Source organism: Labrus bergylta, chromosome 10 (genome assembly GCF_963930695.1).
Source record: "Labrus bergylta chromosome 10, fLabBer1.1, whole genome shotgun sequence".
In the NCBI taxonomy this organism is placed as follows: Eukaryota; Metazoa; Chordata; class Actinopteri; order Labriformes; family Labridae; genus Labrus; species Labrus bergylta.
This window is the reverse complement of record NC_089204.1, coordinates 26119643-26138889: the sequence shown is the minus strand read 5'-3', so window position 1 is coordinate 26138889 and position 19247 is coordinate 26119643. Positions and strand designations below refer to the sequence as shown.

The following is a 19247-nucleotide window of genomic DNA, read 5'->3' as shown; positions in this document are numbered from 1 at the left end:
TAATTGATTTTAGAGTATGTGAAAGGAATACTTTCATTATTTGCAGTATTAACATATTGATGCACTGTAATATAATAAGTCAAATGTTTTAATGATTATATTTATAATTTACTTGATCAGTTAAATGCGTGAAATGTCACGAGTATTAAGGTGACTATATTGTTGCTTCCTATACTAGGGTTAGGGTTGGGTTAGTTACTGCACCCTTTAAGGTGCTTTGATCTTGTGAGTGGAGCTAGTGGAGTTAATTAAGCTTCTAATGTTAGTGGAAAACTACACCAGCTGTGATTACGTTTTTTTTTTTTGCTGTGTGCAATCAAGTGAATGTAATTGTGATTCTACTTTGTCCTTTGCTGTCAAAAGAGCTGTAGCATTACCTTGTGCACCTGTTTTGCATATCCTAACGCTTGTTTGTTTATACAAATGATCTTTCTGTAAAGCACTATAGTAATTAGTGATTCAGTTGGCTTCATAAAAAAAGCAAATATAAGTAATGCATTTTAAGAGTTGAGGCATTTGTGCAAAAAAGTCTGAAACAGTAAAATGTGCAGCTACGTTTACAAAATACTTTCAAAGAGTTGTAATGGTTTGCTCTCCCAGAATGTTCTCAGAAATGTTCTCTCAGGGAATACTCTTCATTTTATTGCTGAAGTGACATAATTCATGTCTAGTGGGTTTGCTCTGTGTGTGCATGCCAGGAGATTCCAGGTGTCCAAGGAAGTATTCACATCTTTCCAAAAATTCTTCTTCTAACTTAAGCTCTCTCTCTCTCTCTCTCCCTCTCTCGCTCTCTTTCGTTGGATTATTAATATCTTTGGCACCCCTAACACGGCTGAGTTGTTGATTGCACTTTCCTTTCAGACTTGAAGGCTCTGATTTGGCATGCAGCATTGAGCTGGTTCATTATGTTACAACAAGAACACATATGTGTGACTAATGCACTAAATGAAATAATTAAGGAAAAAGTAGTTGGTATCATTTTTGCCTGGACTCAAACGCGCTGACAGGTAGCGTCTGTGATGATGCCAACACCTGCCGCTGTCATTCACACGCAAGCCCCTGAGCATACGATCCAGCAGCAGCGGGCCTGTTTCTTCTTGATTTGGGTGGATAAGAGAACACTTCAGGAGAAAATGCAGAGCTTCAGCCATGGTGCACACCTTTTGGCTTATATAAGCGAAGCTGACAGCAGATGGACGTGTATGAACCGAGCACAGATTTTTATATAACGCGCCTTTGTGTGACGGGAGGGGTTCCTGTCTACATGACAGAGGTTGTTGTGGGGGACATACTTAACGTGCTTTTCTTATTGCTGCAGGCTAGTTTTTTTTTTTTTTTCAAATGAGCTTATATAAATCGAGTGATGTTGCAGCTGAACTCTTGGCCTCAAAGCTGCTGGTTTACTGTTACACTGCTGGAGTTTAGTTAAGGTGTTGCAGACACCGTCCATTGTTTGATCATCAAAAAGTGCCTCTGTTGGATTCCTCACAATATGTGACCTCTCTGTATTTTCACCTGAGGCATGTTATTGAGAGAACATTGGGCTTTAGTAGCTGTTAAAAAGTAATCGGGTGCTTCTTGTTTGTCTTGTTTTCTTTCTCTTCCTGATGTGAGGTCACTTTCTCTGTGTGTCATAGGGTTGCCACAAAACCAGAATTTAAAACGAGATAATACAAGCACAAATCAAATCACATTGATAACCCTTTCAATACCACAGCAACAAAAATAGAAGTCCTAGGTAAGGTTGTGAAATATGTCAATACTTGGATTCTTTTGAATTGCATGTGTTTTAAAATAATCACTGTTATTGTAATGATCACGAGTATCAGGAAGTACAGAAGCTTTAGAAAAAACAGAAGTCTACAGTCATATTTTAACCCGGAAGATGCAACGAGTAGAGGTGGGGAAAGAAATCGAGATTCTTTTCTTCTGAGATCAGAATCATCATCATCATCTAATCAGTCACTCCCTGCTAAGTGCTAAGGCTAGCTCTTTAACTCAGTGTGATGCCAAATGGAGAAGAAAGAAATTCATCCAGTCCCACAGATGACTGGAGTAGATCCTGAATCGATACGTGAGACACCCAAAGACTCCCAGCCTTAGTAACGAGCAACAACCTGATCACATGTGATGATTGAGAGAGATTATTTTAAAATTTGTCTGAACCCTATTTCTGGGGACAACTGAAGACACTGTCTAAATTGCACAAATACATTGGCAGTGTTTCAGGACTGAAATGTTGCCAATGTATCTGTGCAATGTGTGCAATGTTACCCAGTGTTATGTGCCTGAGAACTGCATTTTTGTCGCTGTTGAATCAATACAGGTGGAGATATCGTTGGATTGTGACGAACTTACTAGAATGCAATGTGTGTTTTAGTGGCTGGTGACGGGTTCACTGTCATCACATTCTTCTTTTGATTCTTGTCTTGTTTGTTTTGCCCTCATGTTCTCTCACTTTAACTGCATGTTAAGTACTTTTTTCATTAAATTATCATGATTCAGTTTTCTCATTCATTCACACTTTCTAAAACATTGTCACCGATTAAAACTGTACCAAGGACAGGGTTTAGAAATCTTACTGAAATGTATCATGTACCAAAATAATCTGTTACTGCAATCACACCAGTATTTGGTAATAATACCATGATATGGCCGTACTTGCTGTATGAGATTGGGTAATCAGGAGACTGAACCGTGTGGGCTGTCAGGTGACTTTGACCTTCAGGGAAACTTCACTGGCGTTGAAATATTGTGAGCTCACAGTGACACTCTGTTATTTTTAGTTGAGCTGAGAGGTGACATTACATTTACTGTTTCACACGCTGCTTTATTTTTCTCTTCCTGGCTGTGTAATTGAAGTATTCATTCATACATTCTTCTACACTGTACTTGTGCCCTCGCTCTGTTAGGCTTTGTAATCTTATAGTTGCTGTGATGGTTTTTATACGGTGAATCACGTCCTGGTCCGAGTTTTCCCCTCTTGTGAACTGCCATGGTGGTGATCTGGTCCGATAATAGTGTTTGTTTAAACCGTTGGACTTAAACCCGACCTCTGGCTCGGCCATTGTACGTAGCCTGATTAATAGACAAAGTGAAAGCACTTTGTTGTCCAGCTCGGATTTGTCCCTGCTCCTGCTGCTCTCGTTGACCTACGCTGTCCTGGTTTTTTTTTTCAAAAGCTGTCTGACTGGCTGGGACTCTTGTTTGCCTCATGAGGCCAAAACTTGCTGAGCCAAAATTTCTCACAGCATAATATGTGGCCATCAGCGGGAAGCACTTGCGGTTTAAACAGCGTCCTTCCTTCACCCCTCATTATAGACACAAATATTTGGAGTCGGCTGTGACGCGCACATGCACATGTTTACTGTGTAGACGAAGCAGACTACCAAGCCCAGAAACAGGTCTGTCCACAAGTCTTCTTTTTCCTTCTCGCCCAGCTGAGAGCCGCAAACACGTGGGGGCCTTGTCAGTGTGTGCATTTATGGCGTTTGTGCTGGATTAGCAAAGCCGGAGAAATGTTTCAAAGGTCAGGAAGGATTCCAGTGTGAGAGGAGAGACCCAGAGAGCGAGCACACGAGCATGCAGTGAGAGAGAGAGAGAGGGAGGGAGACAGAGAGGCTGACCGGCTTTCAGCTGTGAGTCTATGAGAGTGAATGAAAAAGGAAAGCAAACTGCTTCATATCTGGCTGCCGGTTTGTTTGTCACTGCTTTTTAGCCTGCTGTGAAAATGGCTTTCTGTCAGTGGGATAGTTGCTCTTCTGATCAAGCTGTGCTCTTTGGATACTAAACACAGCACGCTGTTGGCAATTTGTCGATGGGTAAGGGACCGTATGACTGTCAGCCATGGGAAACATCTGTGGGTGTGTTCGGGGCCCTAAGGAGGAATGCTACGTCGACCCCAAGAAAGCTCCACTGAGGCCCGACTCCAGAGAGCTCAAAGGCCGCCGCTACTTTCAAAGAAAGAAGAGGAAATCCGACTTTCAGCTCGGTGAATCTTTCAGGATTCCTCAAGGGGAGGCCTGCACAAGCAATGCCATTAGTGAGGAGATTGAAGAGCGGCAAGACGACCCAGTCGAGAACACAAAAGAGTCCCAAGCAAAGCTGCTGGAAGTGCAACCACAGGTGGAGAAACATCTATCCAGGCAAGAAAGCATCAGCCGAGGTGTTTATGTCGGAGAGGTACCCGTTTTAATCCTCAGAGATCCCTGTGATCCATCTCATGTCAAGAGGGTAGCTTACAGGTCGGGAAGGACTTCCACAGAGCAGACGGACAGAGATAGAAGCCGGTCCACCGTGGAAGGAAAGCTTCGATGTGTTAACACGACCTCCAGAGGGGCCTCGGCTAAAGACGGTCTGCTCGTGAAGAAGCTGCTCCAGCGGCAGCTAAGGAGGGCCGTTAGCTTTGGAGCAGTGGAGCACATGCTACAGCCTTTGAGGGCTAACGACAGACGAGGCAGCGAGGAAAGGTTTGCCAAGATTATATTGGGCTCTCAAGCGAACAGGAGGAGGAGACGGAGGACCATCACCTGCTCTGGTTACGAAGAACATCGACAAGCTCCCGCCAAATGTATTTCAAGTCAACACCAGGTAAACGAGGAACGTGTTGTTAATACACAATGCTGGTGTGATTGGTGGTAGATCATGAAAAGATTTTATTGGATGTAAAGTCAACATTGTAAAGCTGGAAGTTAAGCACGAGAGTGAAACAATCTGATAAAGTAAGGCATTTATTTAGAGCAACAGGTCTTCATTTTTGTTAATCTAATTATCTCATTACATAATTTTAGACCCCATCAGAAGGGTCCATTGTTCTTGTTCAATTGTTCATTGAGCATTATGTCATCATTGTTGCTACTTTCTGTGAGTTCACAGCCGTTTTTAGACACTTAATAACCCCAAAACATCTCCCACATCTTAAGAAGAATTTAAACTACAGGCCTCACTTGTACAGACGACTGTGCGCGCAATCAGATGAACCAGACTGAACTGTTTATTTATGCTGCTTAAATGTATGTTAGGACAGGAACAGTATGTTGACATTTTTGTTAAAACCGGATCAGAAGTTTACCAATTGAATAATGTGCATACGCAACGTTACACTCTTGGTTTTTAAAAAAGTTGCACAGCATCAGCAGAAACAGAAATTCATTTTAAAGGCAGAATGTGCAACACAATTACACATAACTAAAACAGAAATCAAGTATATCCTGTAAATGTCTCTCTGAGTCATGACTGTGTACAATGCGCGAGAAGCTCGAGTCCCGCTGGCTGTGTTGTTGTCAGAGCCGTGTTTACATGGACGGGACGGCCTTGTGTATAAAGCTGTTTCAGTCAAGGACAGGGGGAGAAGAAGAAGAACATACTTACTGCTTATTTGAATGTAACATAACTGAAGCTACGAGCTAACCTAAGTGTGCTAACACTAGCATGCTAACACAACAATGCAGACCACAGGCAATTGCAGCTGCGAGCCGAGAACATTTTTTCCGCCGCTTGTGCTTAATTGTGGTTAATTATGGTGCGTTCTAATTGATAACGCCTTCGTGTGAACGCGAGTGAAGGGGGGTTGGAGGTGTGTCGCTGGAGGAGAGCGGAGGCTTCAGAATAGAGGAGGTGTCGCCTAACAGCAGTTTGTTGTTTGTTCTGGTTTTGATGTCGCTGGTGCTCAAGGGCGATCAAAAAGTCGCACGTTCTTCCTAAAGAGCTCTCTGAGAGAATAGCTCTGATTTTTGTGTCATTGATTCATTATCTAAATGATCTCACCACAGCTGTTGTCTAGTAGGCGTGTTGTTTTAGTGATTTCAGTAGCTCATTCAGACACTGAAGTGGGTGCATGTATTGAAATTAAAACTTTGTCTCTAACTGCGGGTTAACTATAAATCCAACCTATTCATTGCTGCTGCTCTGTTTGTCTCTACTCTTCTCTCTATTCCATTTTTCATGCCCAACACAGTCTCAGCAGATGTTCATCCTGAGTCTGGTTCTGCTTCTTAAAGGAAGTTTTTCCTTGTCACTAACTTTGCTAAATGTTGCGTAGTGCTCATGACTGATTCATGTTGGGTCTTTATAGATAATATAACAAGGAGTCCAGTCTTTTACCTGCTCTTTTGTAAAGTGTCTTGATATAACATTTGTTATGAATTGGAAATATACAAGTTAAGGATTGATTGCTGAACTGTTTACTTGTATAGAGTTGTTGTTCGTCCCCTCTTCTTGCACATTGTTCACTGTTTATACATGATTCTAAATACTGTGTTTTGTAATGATGATTCTAAATACTGTGTTTTGTAATGATGATTCTAAATACTGTGTTTTGTAATGGCTTTGTTTGACAATCTGCACATTATAAAACCTGTTTATAGTCTAGTTGTTGCCAGACTTTTACAGAGTAAGAACAGGGTTATGGTTCTTCAGTGATAGACTTTGTATCATATTGATATCAATCATTCATACTTTTATATGTTTACAAAAAAAGGACATCATTATTGATAACACAAAATCTCTTCCCTGTTCAACATCAACTTTCAAAACAGTGAACTCACTTTACTACTTTTTAAACTAACAAATATCTTTTGAAAGTGATTGACCACAAACTGTTTGAATGTCGATTTGGCTTAATAAGAGGGCACATCATGTATCTCATTGTCTCTCTTTAGGAAAGACAATTAGGAAAAGATAATGAATGTGTCTGGATCTGTTGGATAGTAAGGTTTTACTGCAGTCTTCACGTGCCTGCTCATCACTGAACAATATTTTGTCAGTGCTCTGAATTCTGATGAGAATCAGGAGTTTTCATCTCCTTTTTGTTGTTGCTGTTTTGCTTTTTGAAATCTCAAGGGGGCTTCATATTGAAAGACATTCACTGAATGTGGCAATGTGGGTTTTTTAAATGTCCTTCTGTCTGCATTCAAAGTTATTATTTGGCAAACAATAACCCAGAAATCACACATTACAGTTTGTTTGACACAAAAGGTATCACCTGGTTTCCAGCATAATTTTAGATCTGAAACTATTGTTAGAATATAGACACAGGGACAGTGGGGTCTGATTGAGTTTTTATCTCAGTTTATTTGAATTTGTTGTCCTTTTTTATGTTGTATTGGAAACTTCAACCTGTGCTGTTGGAAACAGACTTGTTCCAGACGGAAGTGATCGGTTGGTGTTTGACACATTTCCGTTGCTGAAATAGTCATCGTATTATAGTTTTAGACGGACTTAAGGACTTAAAACCGCTTTGTATCAGCGGTATTGTTAAAATCCTATCCTTCTTTTTCTTAATTTAATTCCAGAATATTGTCCAGTGTTGGAAACAATACAATCTTGATTGGCTGGTCTGTGGACGGATTCTTCTCTTTTTTTCTTTATGACTGTGTTACTTTGTCTTTGTTAAGCTTGTTTTAGCTGCAGAGTTTGTTTCTGTTTTGTTTCTGTTCATCTCTGTAATTGCTATGACTCACATCACCCGGATGCAAACTAAATTCCACCTGTTGGGAAAAACCCATATTGATGAGTTGATGTTGGTATAAAACATACTCTTTATTTCTCTGCTGCTTTGCTCTGATTATCTTCCATGTCAAACGCATTCAATGGTTTAGGTAACAGGAAGAATATAGTCTTAAATGCTTGTATCAGTATAACTGGTGGTTTGTTGTTATAGCTGTAAATAGAAACTTCAACTCAGATGTCATAAATGTGCTTTAAACCTGGCCTGCCAACAACACTGTGGACTCAACCTGTGAAGTGGCCATGTTTGTTTGAGCTCGACGTCAGCCTAATTATCAGTATAACATGTTGTAAAGTGTTGGGTAATTCATTACACAATTGTAACTCCCACTTGTGACCTGCTGACATTTTCCATGTTTGATATGCAAACAGAACTGTAAAATAAACAGATGAAGAAGGTTTGCATCTAATTAAGTCATGTATGTCAGTTGATGTCTGAGTTCTTTTTTTAAGTTTTATTTTTGGGATTTTTATGCATTTATGGACAGTGGACAGAGTGTTTCAGAGACAGAGTCTGAAATTGGGTAGAGAGAGAGTGGGGACAGACATGCAGGAAAGGGGCCACAGGTCGGACTAGAGCACAAACTCAAACTCATTTGTGGTGGTGCATTAGATTGCATCGCTTTTGAGGAGTGGCCGTAATTGTTTTCATGTAGTTATGGTGAATTCTTAATTTCACAGGGTTATTTTTCAGTTTCTCTGGGTTGGGCCTTCTAGCGAGAGTAAGGACAAAACATGATGGAGAGGTGTTTTGGTGTCATGCAGCACAGATCTTGAACTTGAAGCCTCAACTCTGACCTTTAAGTCCAAGCTAAAAAACATTCCTTTTCTACACTGCCGGCTCTACCGTCTGATGGCTGCATATGTATTTTTACACTCACTTTGAATCATTGTTGTAATTATTTTTAACTATGCACCTCTTGTCTGGACTTTTGCTGTTTCATTGCATTTAAAATCTTTAACTCCACTTAATTTTAATCGTCTATCGGCCCCTTTGTTTTCTTTCATTACCCTTGAAAGCATTTTGAATTACCTCAGTGTATGAAATGTTCTTTACAGACCTATTTACTTCATGCCTCTGAATGAAAACAGTCCCTAATTATTTTAAATCTTGTGTTTCTATTTCATGCAGATCTCGGAGATCCATGTGACAGGGGGGTCCGAGGACATGACAGCCAAGGAAAGGCTGCTGCTCTGGTCCAAGCAGATAACAGAGGGCTATGTGGGAGTACGGTGTGACAACTTCACCACCTCCTGGAGGGATGGGAGGCTTTTTAACGCCATCATTCATAAATACAGGTATTGTAACGGCAGAAGAGAAAGCTGCTTCATGATTATATAATTCTTATGTCCACTTTTTCTTCCCTTTTTTACAATCTACTTTTCCCTGCCTTACTGTTGTTTCTTTCTCTCAATTTCAGGCCCGACATGATAGACATGAGCCGCATGTCGGCACAGACCAACAGATCAAATCTAGAGCATGCATTTGGGGTAGCTGAACAGCTTGGGGTGGCAAGACTGCTGGACCCTGAGGGTGAGGACATACACAGTCATGTTTGGTTTGGAAAAAAAAAAAACACACTCCTTTTAAACTTTGTGGAGATAAATCAGGGGAGAGGCACTTGGAATTTAGCTTGAGGAGTATTTCCTCTGAGTTAAGATCATGTCATTTCTGACCTTTGACATTTACCTTTCTCATCAGACGTAGACGTTCAGTCTCCCGATGAGAAATCGGTCATCACATACGTCTCCACACTGTACGACGCCTTCCCCAAGGTACCTGATGGCGTTGATGGAATCAGTCCTCATGTAAGTTGATGGCACCGGTCCACCAGCTACTCCACCCAATCTGAGTGAAAGTGCTGAAGAGTGCTTTAATGATGGTGATCGTTTTTTCTCTGAACAGGATGTCGATATAAAATGGGTGGAGTACCAGAACATGATCAAATACCTCAGCCAGTGGATCAAACACAATGTGGCCATGATGTCAGATAGATCATTCCCAAACAACCCTGTGGAACTCAAGGTACTGAATCATTTACTCAGTATTATAAGCTTTATGTTGCACAAGTGAAGCCCAAGCCTTCACATTCTTTTAGCTTCGCATATGCATAAAGCATCAATAATTATCTGCTTCAAATAGCCCATGTGCAGAGTCTGCCTGCTGTAACTGAGACTTAAAGTGATGTTGAAGGGTATGAGATGGCAGCAGTCCATTTACTGCAAGAAGTCAATAGCTTTTAACGGTGAAAGAGCTTTGGTGCAGCCGTTACAAAGACAAGGGGAGAAAGAACACGTGCAGTGAGATTTCTCCAGGTTAATATCTCTTCTTGAGAAAAAAAAAAGCACTTTTAAAAGCAGATTATAAACCCTACCTGTTTCATCAGTTTATGACTGAGCTTTAAGTGTGTTTGAGTACATGTGCATATGCATGTACCTCAAGTATGCTGAACTGTTCTTGTATGCGTTACATCAACGCCCACTGGACTTTAAAAATGTATCTTCCTTACATGCACTCTGTGAGTAGTTACACACACTAAGATTTTTTCTCAAAGTCCACTGCACAGCTCCTACATTGCACCTTTTGGTCATTGTTCATTTTTAATTTTTAATTTTTAATTTTTAATTTTTAATTTTTAATCTTTAATTTTTAATTTTTATTTTTTTTTACATTTTTAAATTCTATTTTATATATTGTAATAGCTTCTTATTCTGTATTATTTAAGTTGTTGCTAGTTCTGCTTTATTTCCTTGTTAATTATTTAGCACCAATACACCAAGTCAAATTCCTTGTATGTGTAAATGTATTTGGCAATAAACCCTGATTCTGATTCTGAAGGTATTTGCAGACATGTATATAGTATAGCAAGTGCTATATCGCTTAATGTGAAGCCCATTGTGATTCCATGTGTATGATTTGTGCTTTATAAATAAAGTTTGACTTTAACATGTGTGTGTAATCTCCTCCTCTTTTCCTCAGGCACTTTATACACAGTATCTGCAGTTTAAAGAAAATGAAATCCCGCTGAAGGAGAACGAGAAGACAAAAATCCAGGATCTCTACAAAATGCTCGAGGTACACAAATGCAAACCAGAGGAAGCATGTGGCTTTGATCACACGTTGCCATAATTGCAGTTTTACACACTGTAGTAACAACAATTCTGTCTTCTTCTGCGGTATGTCTGCAGATGTGGATCGAGTTTGGACGTATTCAGTTACCCCAGGGTCATCATCCAAACGATGTGGAAAAGGAATGGGGGAAATTGATTGTTGCCATGTTGGAAAGAGAGAAGAGCCTGAGGCCTGAGGTTGAAAGGTATGTGGAGGCCTGACAACATGAATACTCTGTCTTTCTTGGTTCAACATAACGGAGACAGATTGCATCTAAATCCCACCCACAACAAATGAAAAAACAAGTCATTGCTCTTCAGTGATTTATGAATTGCATGAAGGGGTCTTCTCATCACTTTATGCCTGATAGAAAGAGACAGAAACATGTCTAAAGGCTGCAAAGTGGTGGGATGCACAGACACCAGGGTCAAGAGCCCAGTTATAACTTATACAAGCAACTAAATGGAAAACAAAGTCTTTAAGAAGGCATCGAAAACAACAGGATTCAGGCATCAGCAGGCAATTAAAACACTGCACATTCAAATTAGTGAGGGTCAGGATCCCACAATCTGTGGAGGCATGAGCTGAAATGTGCAAGACCTGGATTATGATTTTTCTTGATGAATCCATTGTCCATGGTCATTTTGGCGACTATGGCTCAGCAGTATAGTTGGCCATCTCACAACCTGAAGGTCAAGGGTTCGATCCCCAGCTCCTGCAGTCACATGTTGTCCTCGGGCGAGACACTGTACCCAAGATTACTCCCATTGCAGCGTCAGCGAAGTCGGAATGTGTATGAATACTTATGGACAAGTTACACAGCAGCCTCTACCATCAGTGTGTGAATGTGTAGGTGTGACCTGCGGTGTAAAAAGCACTTTGAGTAGTCATACTAAAAAAGTGCTAGACAAGCTTAAATCCATTTATCTTTTCTTAAAAATGATTATTAAAGAGCAGGGACAATGAGACAGACCTTTAAATTTCAATTACTTTTCCTTAAATTTCTTCCGACATGCTGATATCTTGCATTTGTAGCTTGCTACAACCTTTTTGAGTGTTGCAGAACTTTCCTGCAGATTGTGGGACTGATTTTTTCTCTCTCCTCGGGTAGGCGTGGCTCTTTACAGTTTAAGGGCTGATCTATAGAGACTTAATAGCTCAATATTATAGGTTACAACTTTATGACACTGTTTAAGAGACGCAAAGTTGGTGAAGGATATGACAAAACGTGTAATTGCTTGGGGCAACATACAAGGTTGTAAAGAAAAAAGTAATGTAGACTTGTCCTGGTTTTCTATGTGAAACGCTTAACATACTGTAATTGTGTCAACTAGCAACTAAGGCTGTCACAATATTTTACAAACCTTTAAAGCTTTTCAATGCTTTCAAAAGAACATTTATGAAAATGATACATCTCTGTTATTTTAATGATAGATAGTATCGAAAAGTACCAAAGCTTTAAAAATACTTCAGCTCTTCAGTCATTATTTTATCTGAAGCTGCCACCAGTGAAGGAGAGTACTGTTTAAAGTGCACAAATATGTACCTCAGCATTGCCAGTGTATTTGTGAAATCTAGACATCGTGCTGGAGTTTCCCTGCAATTTTTGGTCCTTAAAAAACAGAAATGACCAATAACAGGTTGCCTAGGACTTGTATGTTTGTTGCTGCGGTATCGAAACAGATGGTATCATTAATTGTTTAAAACTCAGGTTTCGTGATAACCCTACTAGCAAATATGCTACATGAGTCAGCATAATACTCCTGAGGTTGGTGCATGCAGCGTGCACCAGCATCAAATTGCAGGCTTGCCAACGTCTCTACTGAAACCGAACACTGGGCGTCAGGATCTGGGTTTGATTTTTAAAATGAGAGTGTAAATCCCCTCACTTAACCTTTGCTCTCTTTGATTGGTACCAGGATTTCCGAGGTGTTGTGCACAGTTTTGATTAATGTATTAATCAGATTTACCGCACATCTACTTCTACTACTTTGCAAATGAAAAGAGGTTTTGTTCTGCTTTAACAGAGGATCAAGTGATTTGCAGACTAGGCAAAACAAAAACAAAGGAATCTTTTTTTTTAACAAAACGCTTTCATGAACTGCAGCTTAGAAAGTAAATCAGGACAAATCTATGATCTATTTACTTAAAAGAAAGGTTAATCTGATGTCACTGCATGTTTCAGTAAAGATGTTTTTTTTTTGTTTATTGATGTGTCTGTCTCTCTCATGGCAAGCTCAGTCACGTTTCAGAGCTCCTTTTCCAATGTTTGTTTGCAGGAAGTATTTCATTTCCAAGGAACATCAATTTTCATATTTTGCACATTGTTGACATTGTTTCAGTTTACCATCTCCCTCATAAACACGGCGTATTTACAGCATTAAAGAAAGTTGGGTGTGGTAAAAACTGGCAGAAAAAGCCATTATAGCAGAGAGGCAGGGCTTTGTACAGTCTCAACGTGTACAAAGGTGTACTGTCTCAACCTGCTGTGTGATTTTCATCCCCTGAGGGCAGCAAAATTATTTTCAGGGTGGGATTCATTTTACACGCTCCTCACCTGGATGGCCCTATAAATAAGAGCACGGTGAGAGCCGCCCCATCAGTAAGCTCTGCAAAAGCTTGCAGTCAAACTGTCAAGGTTAGGGCGAGGCTTGTGTCGTTACAGATGGATATTTAGGAGAAGAAATGTAGCAGCTGTAGCCTGAGTGGCTTCGGAGTAGCAGCATAGTGAAGAAGGATGGCTTACTTTAGCGGGTTATCGTCTGTTAGCAACGGCAGCTTCACCAGTCTCGCTTCCAATGACACCATCATCACTGAGCCTTTACGAATGAACAGCTCAGTCTTTCTCAATAACAACATTTCCTTTGGATCCAGGTGAAGTGACAGAGTGCTTGACTTTTGTGAAGATTTTCATTTGTTTTCAACTTAAGTGATAACTGCTTTTGCTAAAAAAAAATGTAATCTTTCTGTGTTTGGTAGGCTGGAAATGTTGCAGCAGATTGCCAACAGGGTCCAACGGGACTGTGTTTATGGAGAGGACAAGCTGGCGTTGGCAAGAACTGCCCTGCAGTCTGTAAGTTTTCTGCAGACTCTGTTGGACTTATAGATGCTGTGATGACATCGTGCAGAGTTTTGAATACCTTTCTTTTTATTCTCTCAAAGGATGCAAAACGTCTCGAGTCTGGTATCCAGTTTCTTAATGAAGCAGAGATTGCTGGCTACCTTTTGGAGTGTGAAAACATCCTCAGACAACAAGTGGTTGACATCCAGATTCTTCTGGATGGGAAGTTCCCCTTTGCAGACCAGCTTGTCCAAAGGTACAGAGCGTGACCTCTTGCAAAAAAAAATCAATCACTAATTTGCTATGAATTTGAATTGAACTCACTCACTAAATTGTTTTTGTCCTTTTTCAACACAGGGTATCAAAACTCCGGGATGACCTGCTATCTCTGAGAGCCGAGTGCTCGTCTGTGTACAGCCATGGCCGCACGCTGACAACAGAACAAACCAAAATGATGATCTCCGGCATCACACAAAGCCTGAACTCTGGTTTCTCGCAGAACATCAACTCAAGCTTGACACCATCCTTTTCTCCTGCACTCACTCCAGGGGGGTTAGGTACCCCTGGATCCACGTTCACCTCTAGCCTTACACCGTGCCTCACCCCGTCCTTGACACCTGCCTTGACCCCCGGCATGCAGCCTTCTTCGGTCCAGAGCTACATGGGGAGTGGTGGCGGCATGGACCCGAGCAGCCTCAGGCATTTGAAACACATGCAGATCCGCAAGCCCTTACTGAAATCCTCGCTGGCCGATTCCAATATGACAGAAGAGGAGGTTAACATGAAATTTGTTCAGGACCTCCTAAACTGGGTGGAAGAGATACAGGTGAGTAATCAGCATAAAGTGATTTCTAATGTGCTGTAGCTTTAATTCTGCAGAGTGCTGAGTATTTGAATCTGTTTTTCTTTTGTTTTAAGCTGACACTTGATCGTTCAGAGTGGGGATCAGATTTGCCGAGTGTGGAAACACATTTGGACAGCCACAAAAGTGTGCACAGAGCCATCGAAGAATTTCAAATGAGTCTTAAAGATGCCAAACTGAGTGAGGTAAGCATTTTGGGTATCTCTGAATCTTCTATCTTATAATCTTATAAACGATCGTAAATAATCTTAAACTCAATTTTTGTCTTAAATTTTGCTGCAGTTGCATAAAATTAAAAGAAAAAAAACTGTTTGTCTTTTCTCAGATTCAGATGAACATGCCCCTGAAACTAACCTATTCAGACAAACTGAACAAGCTGGAGAAGCTGTATGAGAGGCTGTTGGTAAGTGGTCTGTTTACCTTTTTAAAGTTACATCGTAAAATGTGTCTGTTCATGTGAGTTTTGTAGGCTAAACTCACGTTTTCCCCTTTTTTTCTTCTTCAGAGCTCTTCTCGAGAGCGTCAAAGCCACCTGGAGAGCCTGCATGACTTTGTGTCACAGGCGACTCAGGAGCTCATCTGGCTGAATGAGAAGGAAGAGGAGGAGGTTGCCTTCGACTGGAGTGATCGCAACAACGGCATCTCGAAGAAAAGAGACTACCATGCTGTAAGTTAGGTGTTTTTTTTATTATTTGACTTATTACTTAATCTGTGAAATCCTCAATGCAGACAGAAAAACAGAGGCTTATTCAAGGGATGGTTGTATATGGAACATAACAGCAATCTCAGGAAAGGAGCAAAAGCAGACATAAGAACAAAGCACAAGAACCCAAAAGAACGTCGCAGATGTCACTGACTCTGCACACCTTTCGTACTCAGACAGAAAAGCTGTGAGGCCCTGATGGCAAAAAAGAAAGAAAAGATCTTTGATATTTTGAGATGATGGAAAGAATGCTTCTTTACAATGACTGAATGATAGAGATATCAAGGTTTAATCTCTTCCCACAGGACCTGATGAGGGAGCTGGATGAAAAGGAGGAAGTGATCAAGTCTGTGCAGGACAAGGCAGAACGCCTTTTGATCAAGAACCACCCCGCCAGGCTCACTATTGAGGTAAGCCCTGCGTGCTTTTTTTCCCTGTATTGTAAGCTCTGCGGTCAGTATAATTATTGTCATGATTTTTTAGAATAGCAGGAGTGTCTCCACCCTGCATTCATCGCTGCTATAATCAAAAGCTCTTTTCATCTTGTCCCTGTAATTTTCCTGCTGTTATACCTGGATGATGTTGTTGTTTTTTTTTGTCTTCCAGGCATACAGAGCTGCCATGCAGACACAGTGGAGCTGGATTTTACAGCTCTGCGCATGCGTTGAGCAACACCTCAAGGAGAATGCTGTTTATTTTGAGGTTAGCCCGCTGGCTGTTTTTTTTTTTGTCTGTAAAAATTGGCTTTGTCTCACACATTCTAATTCATCATTCTTCTTCTTCTGTGCAGTATTTCAGTGATGCCAAAGACTCCCTAGACTACCTTAGGAACCTGCAAGATGCCATTCAAAGAAAATACAGCTGCGATCAAACGAGCAGCCTACACAGACTGGAGGACCTCCTTCAGGAGTCAATGGTAAGCAGATACATGAAGAGTGAGTGCAGATGGAGATTGTTGCAAAAAAGGAAAAAAAAAAAGACATGTTTTTTTTTTTTTTTTTTTTTTGCTGGGTGTGTCCCTAGGAGGAGAAAGAGCAGCTTCTTCAGTACCGCAGCACTGTAGCTGGATTAGTGGGCAGGGCCAAGAATATCGTGCAGCTGAAACCCAGGAACCCTGACAGCCCTGTGAGATCCTCCATCCCTGTTAAAGCCATCTGTGATTACCGACAGATAGAGGTATACAGAAGTCCCTCTTCTCCATAATATCCCAGTATGATTTGAAAGATTCAAACATGGCCGTGCCTTTGTGACGTCTTTCTCAGATCACCATTTATAAGGATGATGAGTGCGTGTTGGCCAATAACTCACACCGGGCAAAGTGGAAGGTCATCAATCTAGCCGGGAACGAAGCCATGGTGCCCTCTGTCTGCTTCACTGTGCCTCCACCAAACAAAGAGGCTGTTGATATGGCAACAAGGTGAGATGCTAGTGTCTGGAACTGGAATGCATAATCCCTGCAAAACTGAAATGGGTGGTTCATTTGATTTGATTTCCTTGCAGAACTGAACAGTTATACCAGAATGTCCTGGCACTGTGGCACCACTCCCACATCAACATGAAGAGTGTGGTGTCGTGGCATTATCTAATGGCTGATATACGAGCCATCCGCAACTGGAATGTGTCCTCGGTATGTTTGGATTACTGTTTCGCTCTTTTAGATCCCCAGCTGATGATCGATCATGATGATAAGGTTCAGGTTGTTTTATATCCCATGTATCCCTCTTACCCAAACAGATAAAGACCATGTTGCCAGGTGAGCATCAGCAGGTCTTGAACAACCTGCAGTCCCACTTTGACGAGTACCTGGAGGACAGCGAGGAGTCCGAGGTATTCACGGTTGCAGACTGCGCCCAGCTAGAGAGAGATGTGTTGGCCTGCAAGGAGTACTACCAGGAACTGCTCAGATCTGCAGAAAGAGGCAAGGCTCACATTCCCTTTCTGACCCTGTAAACTAGTACCTGCCGGTGCAAATTGAACAAAAACATCCAGAGGGAAACACATGGACCTTAAGCCTGTTAGTCTTTAGTTAATGCCATTTGGAATTTTGTTGTTTTAAGAGTTTTGTTTGTTAAAACAAGTTTCTATGGAGATGGTGTTCGTAGCTCTGAATGAGCAGCCACAGATGCAAAATAGAGGAGAGGACATTTTTTTTAGAATACTAATGTATTTTGATAGTACTGCAGAACGTTTGTTTATTCAAACCCGGACACAGATATATTTATGAACACTAATTTATATTACTTGCCTCCTCTTTTCCACATTAACTTTTCATCTTTTAAAAAACAGTGTGTGCATGTCTACGCTTAATTAGTGAACAAAGTGCTATGACTTAGCTGAACCGCATCAGGTCCTTGCCAACAGGATTATGATGCCATCTAGTGGTGACTATTTGTCTTGCTACTTTATGTATGAAATCAAATGTGTGTTTAACACTTCTTTTTATTTTATCTTGTAGTATCACCTGTTAAATTGTTGTGATTTTTAAAAATGATTATTAGTTTTAGCTTCAACAAAACTTTCCCGTAATCTTTTGAGAGTCACATGTGTTTGATATTCTAATTGGATTGTTTGTACTCATTTACACAGAGGAACACGAAGAGTCCGTGTACAACCATTACATCTCAGAAATACGCAACTTCCGCATGCATCTGGAGGCTCATGAAGAACACCTGATCAGGCAACTCCGTACGCCTCTGGAGAGAGACGACCTGGACCAGAGCCTGCAGCGCATCACTGAACACGAGGTATCCATCTCGGTATAAATGATCACTCACAAATTGTGAAATCCTCAGCCGTGGTGTTTCTGAAATCGTGATTTTCTCCATGCTACCTTGCAGAATAAGACATCAGAGCTGGATAAATTGAGAGGGGACCTTGACGTCATGAAGGAGAAGTGTGAGGTGTTCCTCAGACAGGCTGCAGGTTCTCCTTCAGTGCCGAAGCTTTCCTCTGAACTCTCCGTCCTCGTTCAGAGCATGGGCCAAGTGTACTCCATGTCCTCCATTTATATGGACAAGTAAGCCTAACTTCTTTGTGCAAGAGTCGAAACAGTGACTTTTTTCAATATTTCGACTATTTATTAAATGCATTTAAAAACTGAATTTAATGGGGGTTCTCTTATTTTGCAGACTGAAAACAGTGAGCTTGGTGGTGAAGCACAGTCAGAGTGCTGAGGCGCTTGTGAAGGCCTACGAGTCCAAACTCTACGAGGAAGATGCCATGAACTCTGATGTCAAGTCCATTGAGGCGGTCATCTCAACACTGAAGGTAAACTAAATGTCAGATTCAACATTTCACCGACTTCGGCAAACTTTTTTCTTAGCTCACTTTTGAGACATCTCTCCTTCTATGTGATTTTTAGCAATGGCGGACAGAGATCGATGAGAAGCAGGAGGTGTTTCATGACATGGAGGACGAGCTGCAGAAAGCACGAGTCGTCAGCGAACGCATGTTCAAGGCGCACAACGAGCGTGACTTTGACCTGGACTGGCACAAGGAGAAGGCTGATCAGCTGAGTGAGAGATGGCAGAACATTCACTCCCAGATTGACAGCAGGTCAGTGTTCACTGCTTCTTAAAGCATGCAGTTTAAATAATTGTATTCAAATATTATAAGTATGAATATTTCTATGGACTATAACTTTTCAATTTCAGGCTAAGGGACCTGGATGGTATCGGCAAATCATTGAAACACTACAGAGACTCCTTCAGTAATCTCGATGAATGGGTGAGAGAAATGGAAGCATCCCAGCTGAAGGCCCAAGAAAACAAACCTGAAGATAGCAAGGCGCTGGCTGAGCTGTTAAACACACAGAAGGTACAACAAGGATTCAGCTCTTGAAAACAAGACAAAGAGTTTACATTTATTTGGATTGCTAAATATGTATTTAAAATATTTGCTTTTTTTCAGGTCCTTGTCGCTGAAATCGAACAAAAACAAGGCAGAATTGACGAGTGTCAGAAGTACTCTGAGCATTACTCGTCCTCCATTAAGGTAAACTGTT

At 41.1% G+C, this 19247-nt stretch overlaps 1 protein-coding gene across 1 annotated transcript in view; it reads left to right on the top strand.

Annotated features, from left to right (window-relative positions):
* The window catches only part of dst (dystonin), a 120246-nt gene that overhangs the window by 35331 nt on the left and 65668 nt on the right, over positions 1 to 19247 (top strand). The window contains exons 10-34 of the mRNA XM_065959701.1: positions 8639 to 8805; positions 8928 to 9040; positions 9209 to 9315; positions 9413 to 9532; positions 10487 to 10582; positions 10696 to 10823; positions 13598 to 13691; positions 13781 to 13935; positions 14037 to 14505; positions 14598 to 14726; positions 14867 to 14944; positions 15047 to 15208; positions 15550 to 15654; positions 15851 to 15946; positions 16035 to 16160; positions 16268 to 16420; positions 16507 to 16661; positions 16745 to 16871; positions 16979 to 17162; positions 17831 to 17988; positions 18082 to 18260; positions 18373 to 18511; positions 18606 to 18799; positions 18898 to 19060; positions 19154 to 19237. Of these exons, the coding sequence (XP_065815773.1) occupies positions 8639 to 8805; positions 8928 to 9040; positions 9209 to 9315; positions 9413 to 9532; positions 10487 to 10582; positions 10696 to 10823; positions 13598 to 13691; positions 13781 to 13935; positions 14037 to 14505; positions 14598 to 14726; positions 14867 to 14944; positions 15047 to 15208; positions 15550 to 15654; positions 15851 to 15946; positions 16035 to 16160; positions 16268 to 16420; positions 16507 to 16661; positions 16745 to 16871; positions 16979 to 17162; positions 17831 to 17988; positions 18082 to 18260; positions 18373 to 18511; positions 18606 to 18799; positions 18898 to 19060; positions 19154 to 19237 (3681 nt within the window). The remainder of the gene's footprint in view (positions 1 to 8638; positions 8806 to 8927; positions 9041 to 9208; positions 9316 to 9412; positions 9533 to 10486; positions 10583 to 10695; positions 10824 to 13597; positions 13692 to 13780; positions 13936 to 14036; positions 14506 to 14597; positions 14727 to 14866; positions 14945 to 15046; positions 15209 to 15549; positions 15655 to 15850; positions 15947 to 16034; positions 16161 to 16267; positions 16421 to 16506; positions 16662 to 16744; positions 16872 to 16978; positions 17163 to 17830; positions 17989 to 18081; positions 18261 to 18372; positions 18512 to 18605; positions 18800 to 18897; positions 19061 to 19153; positions 19238 to 19247) is intronic.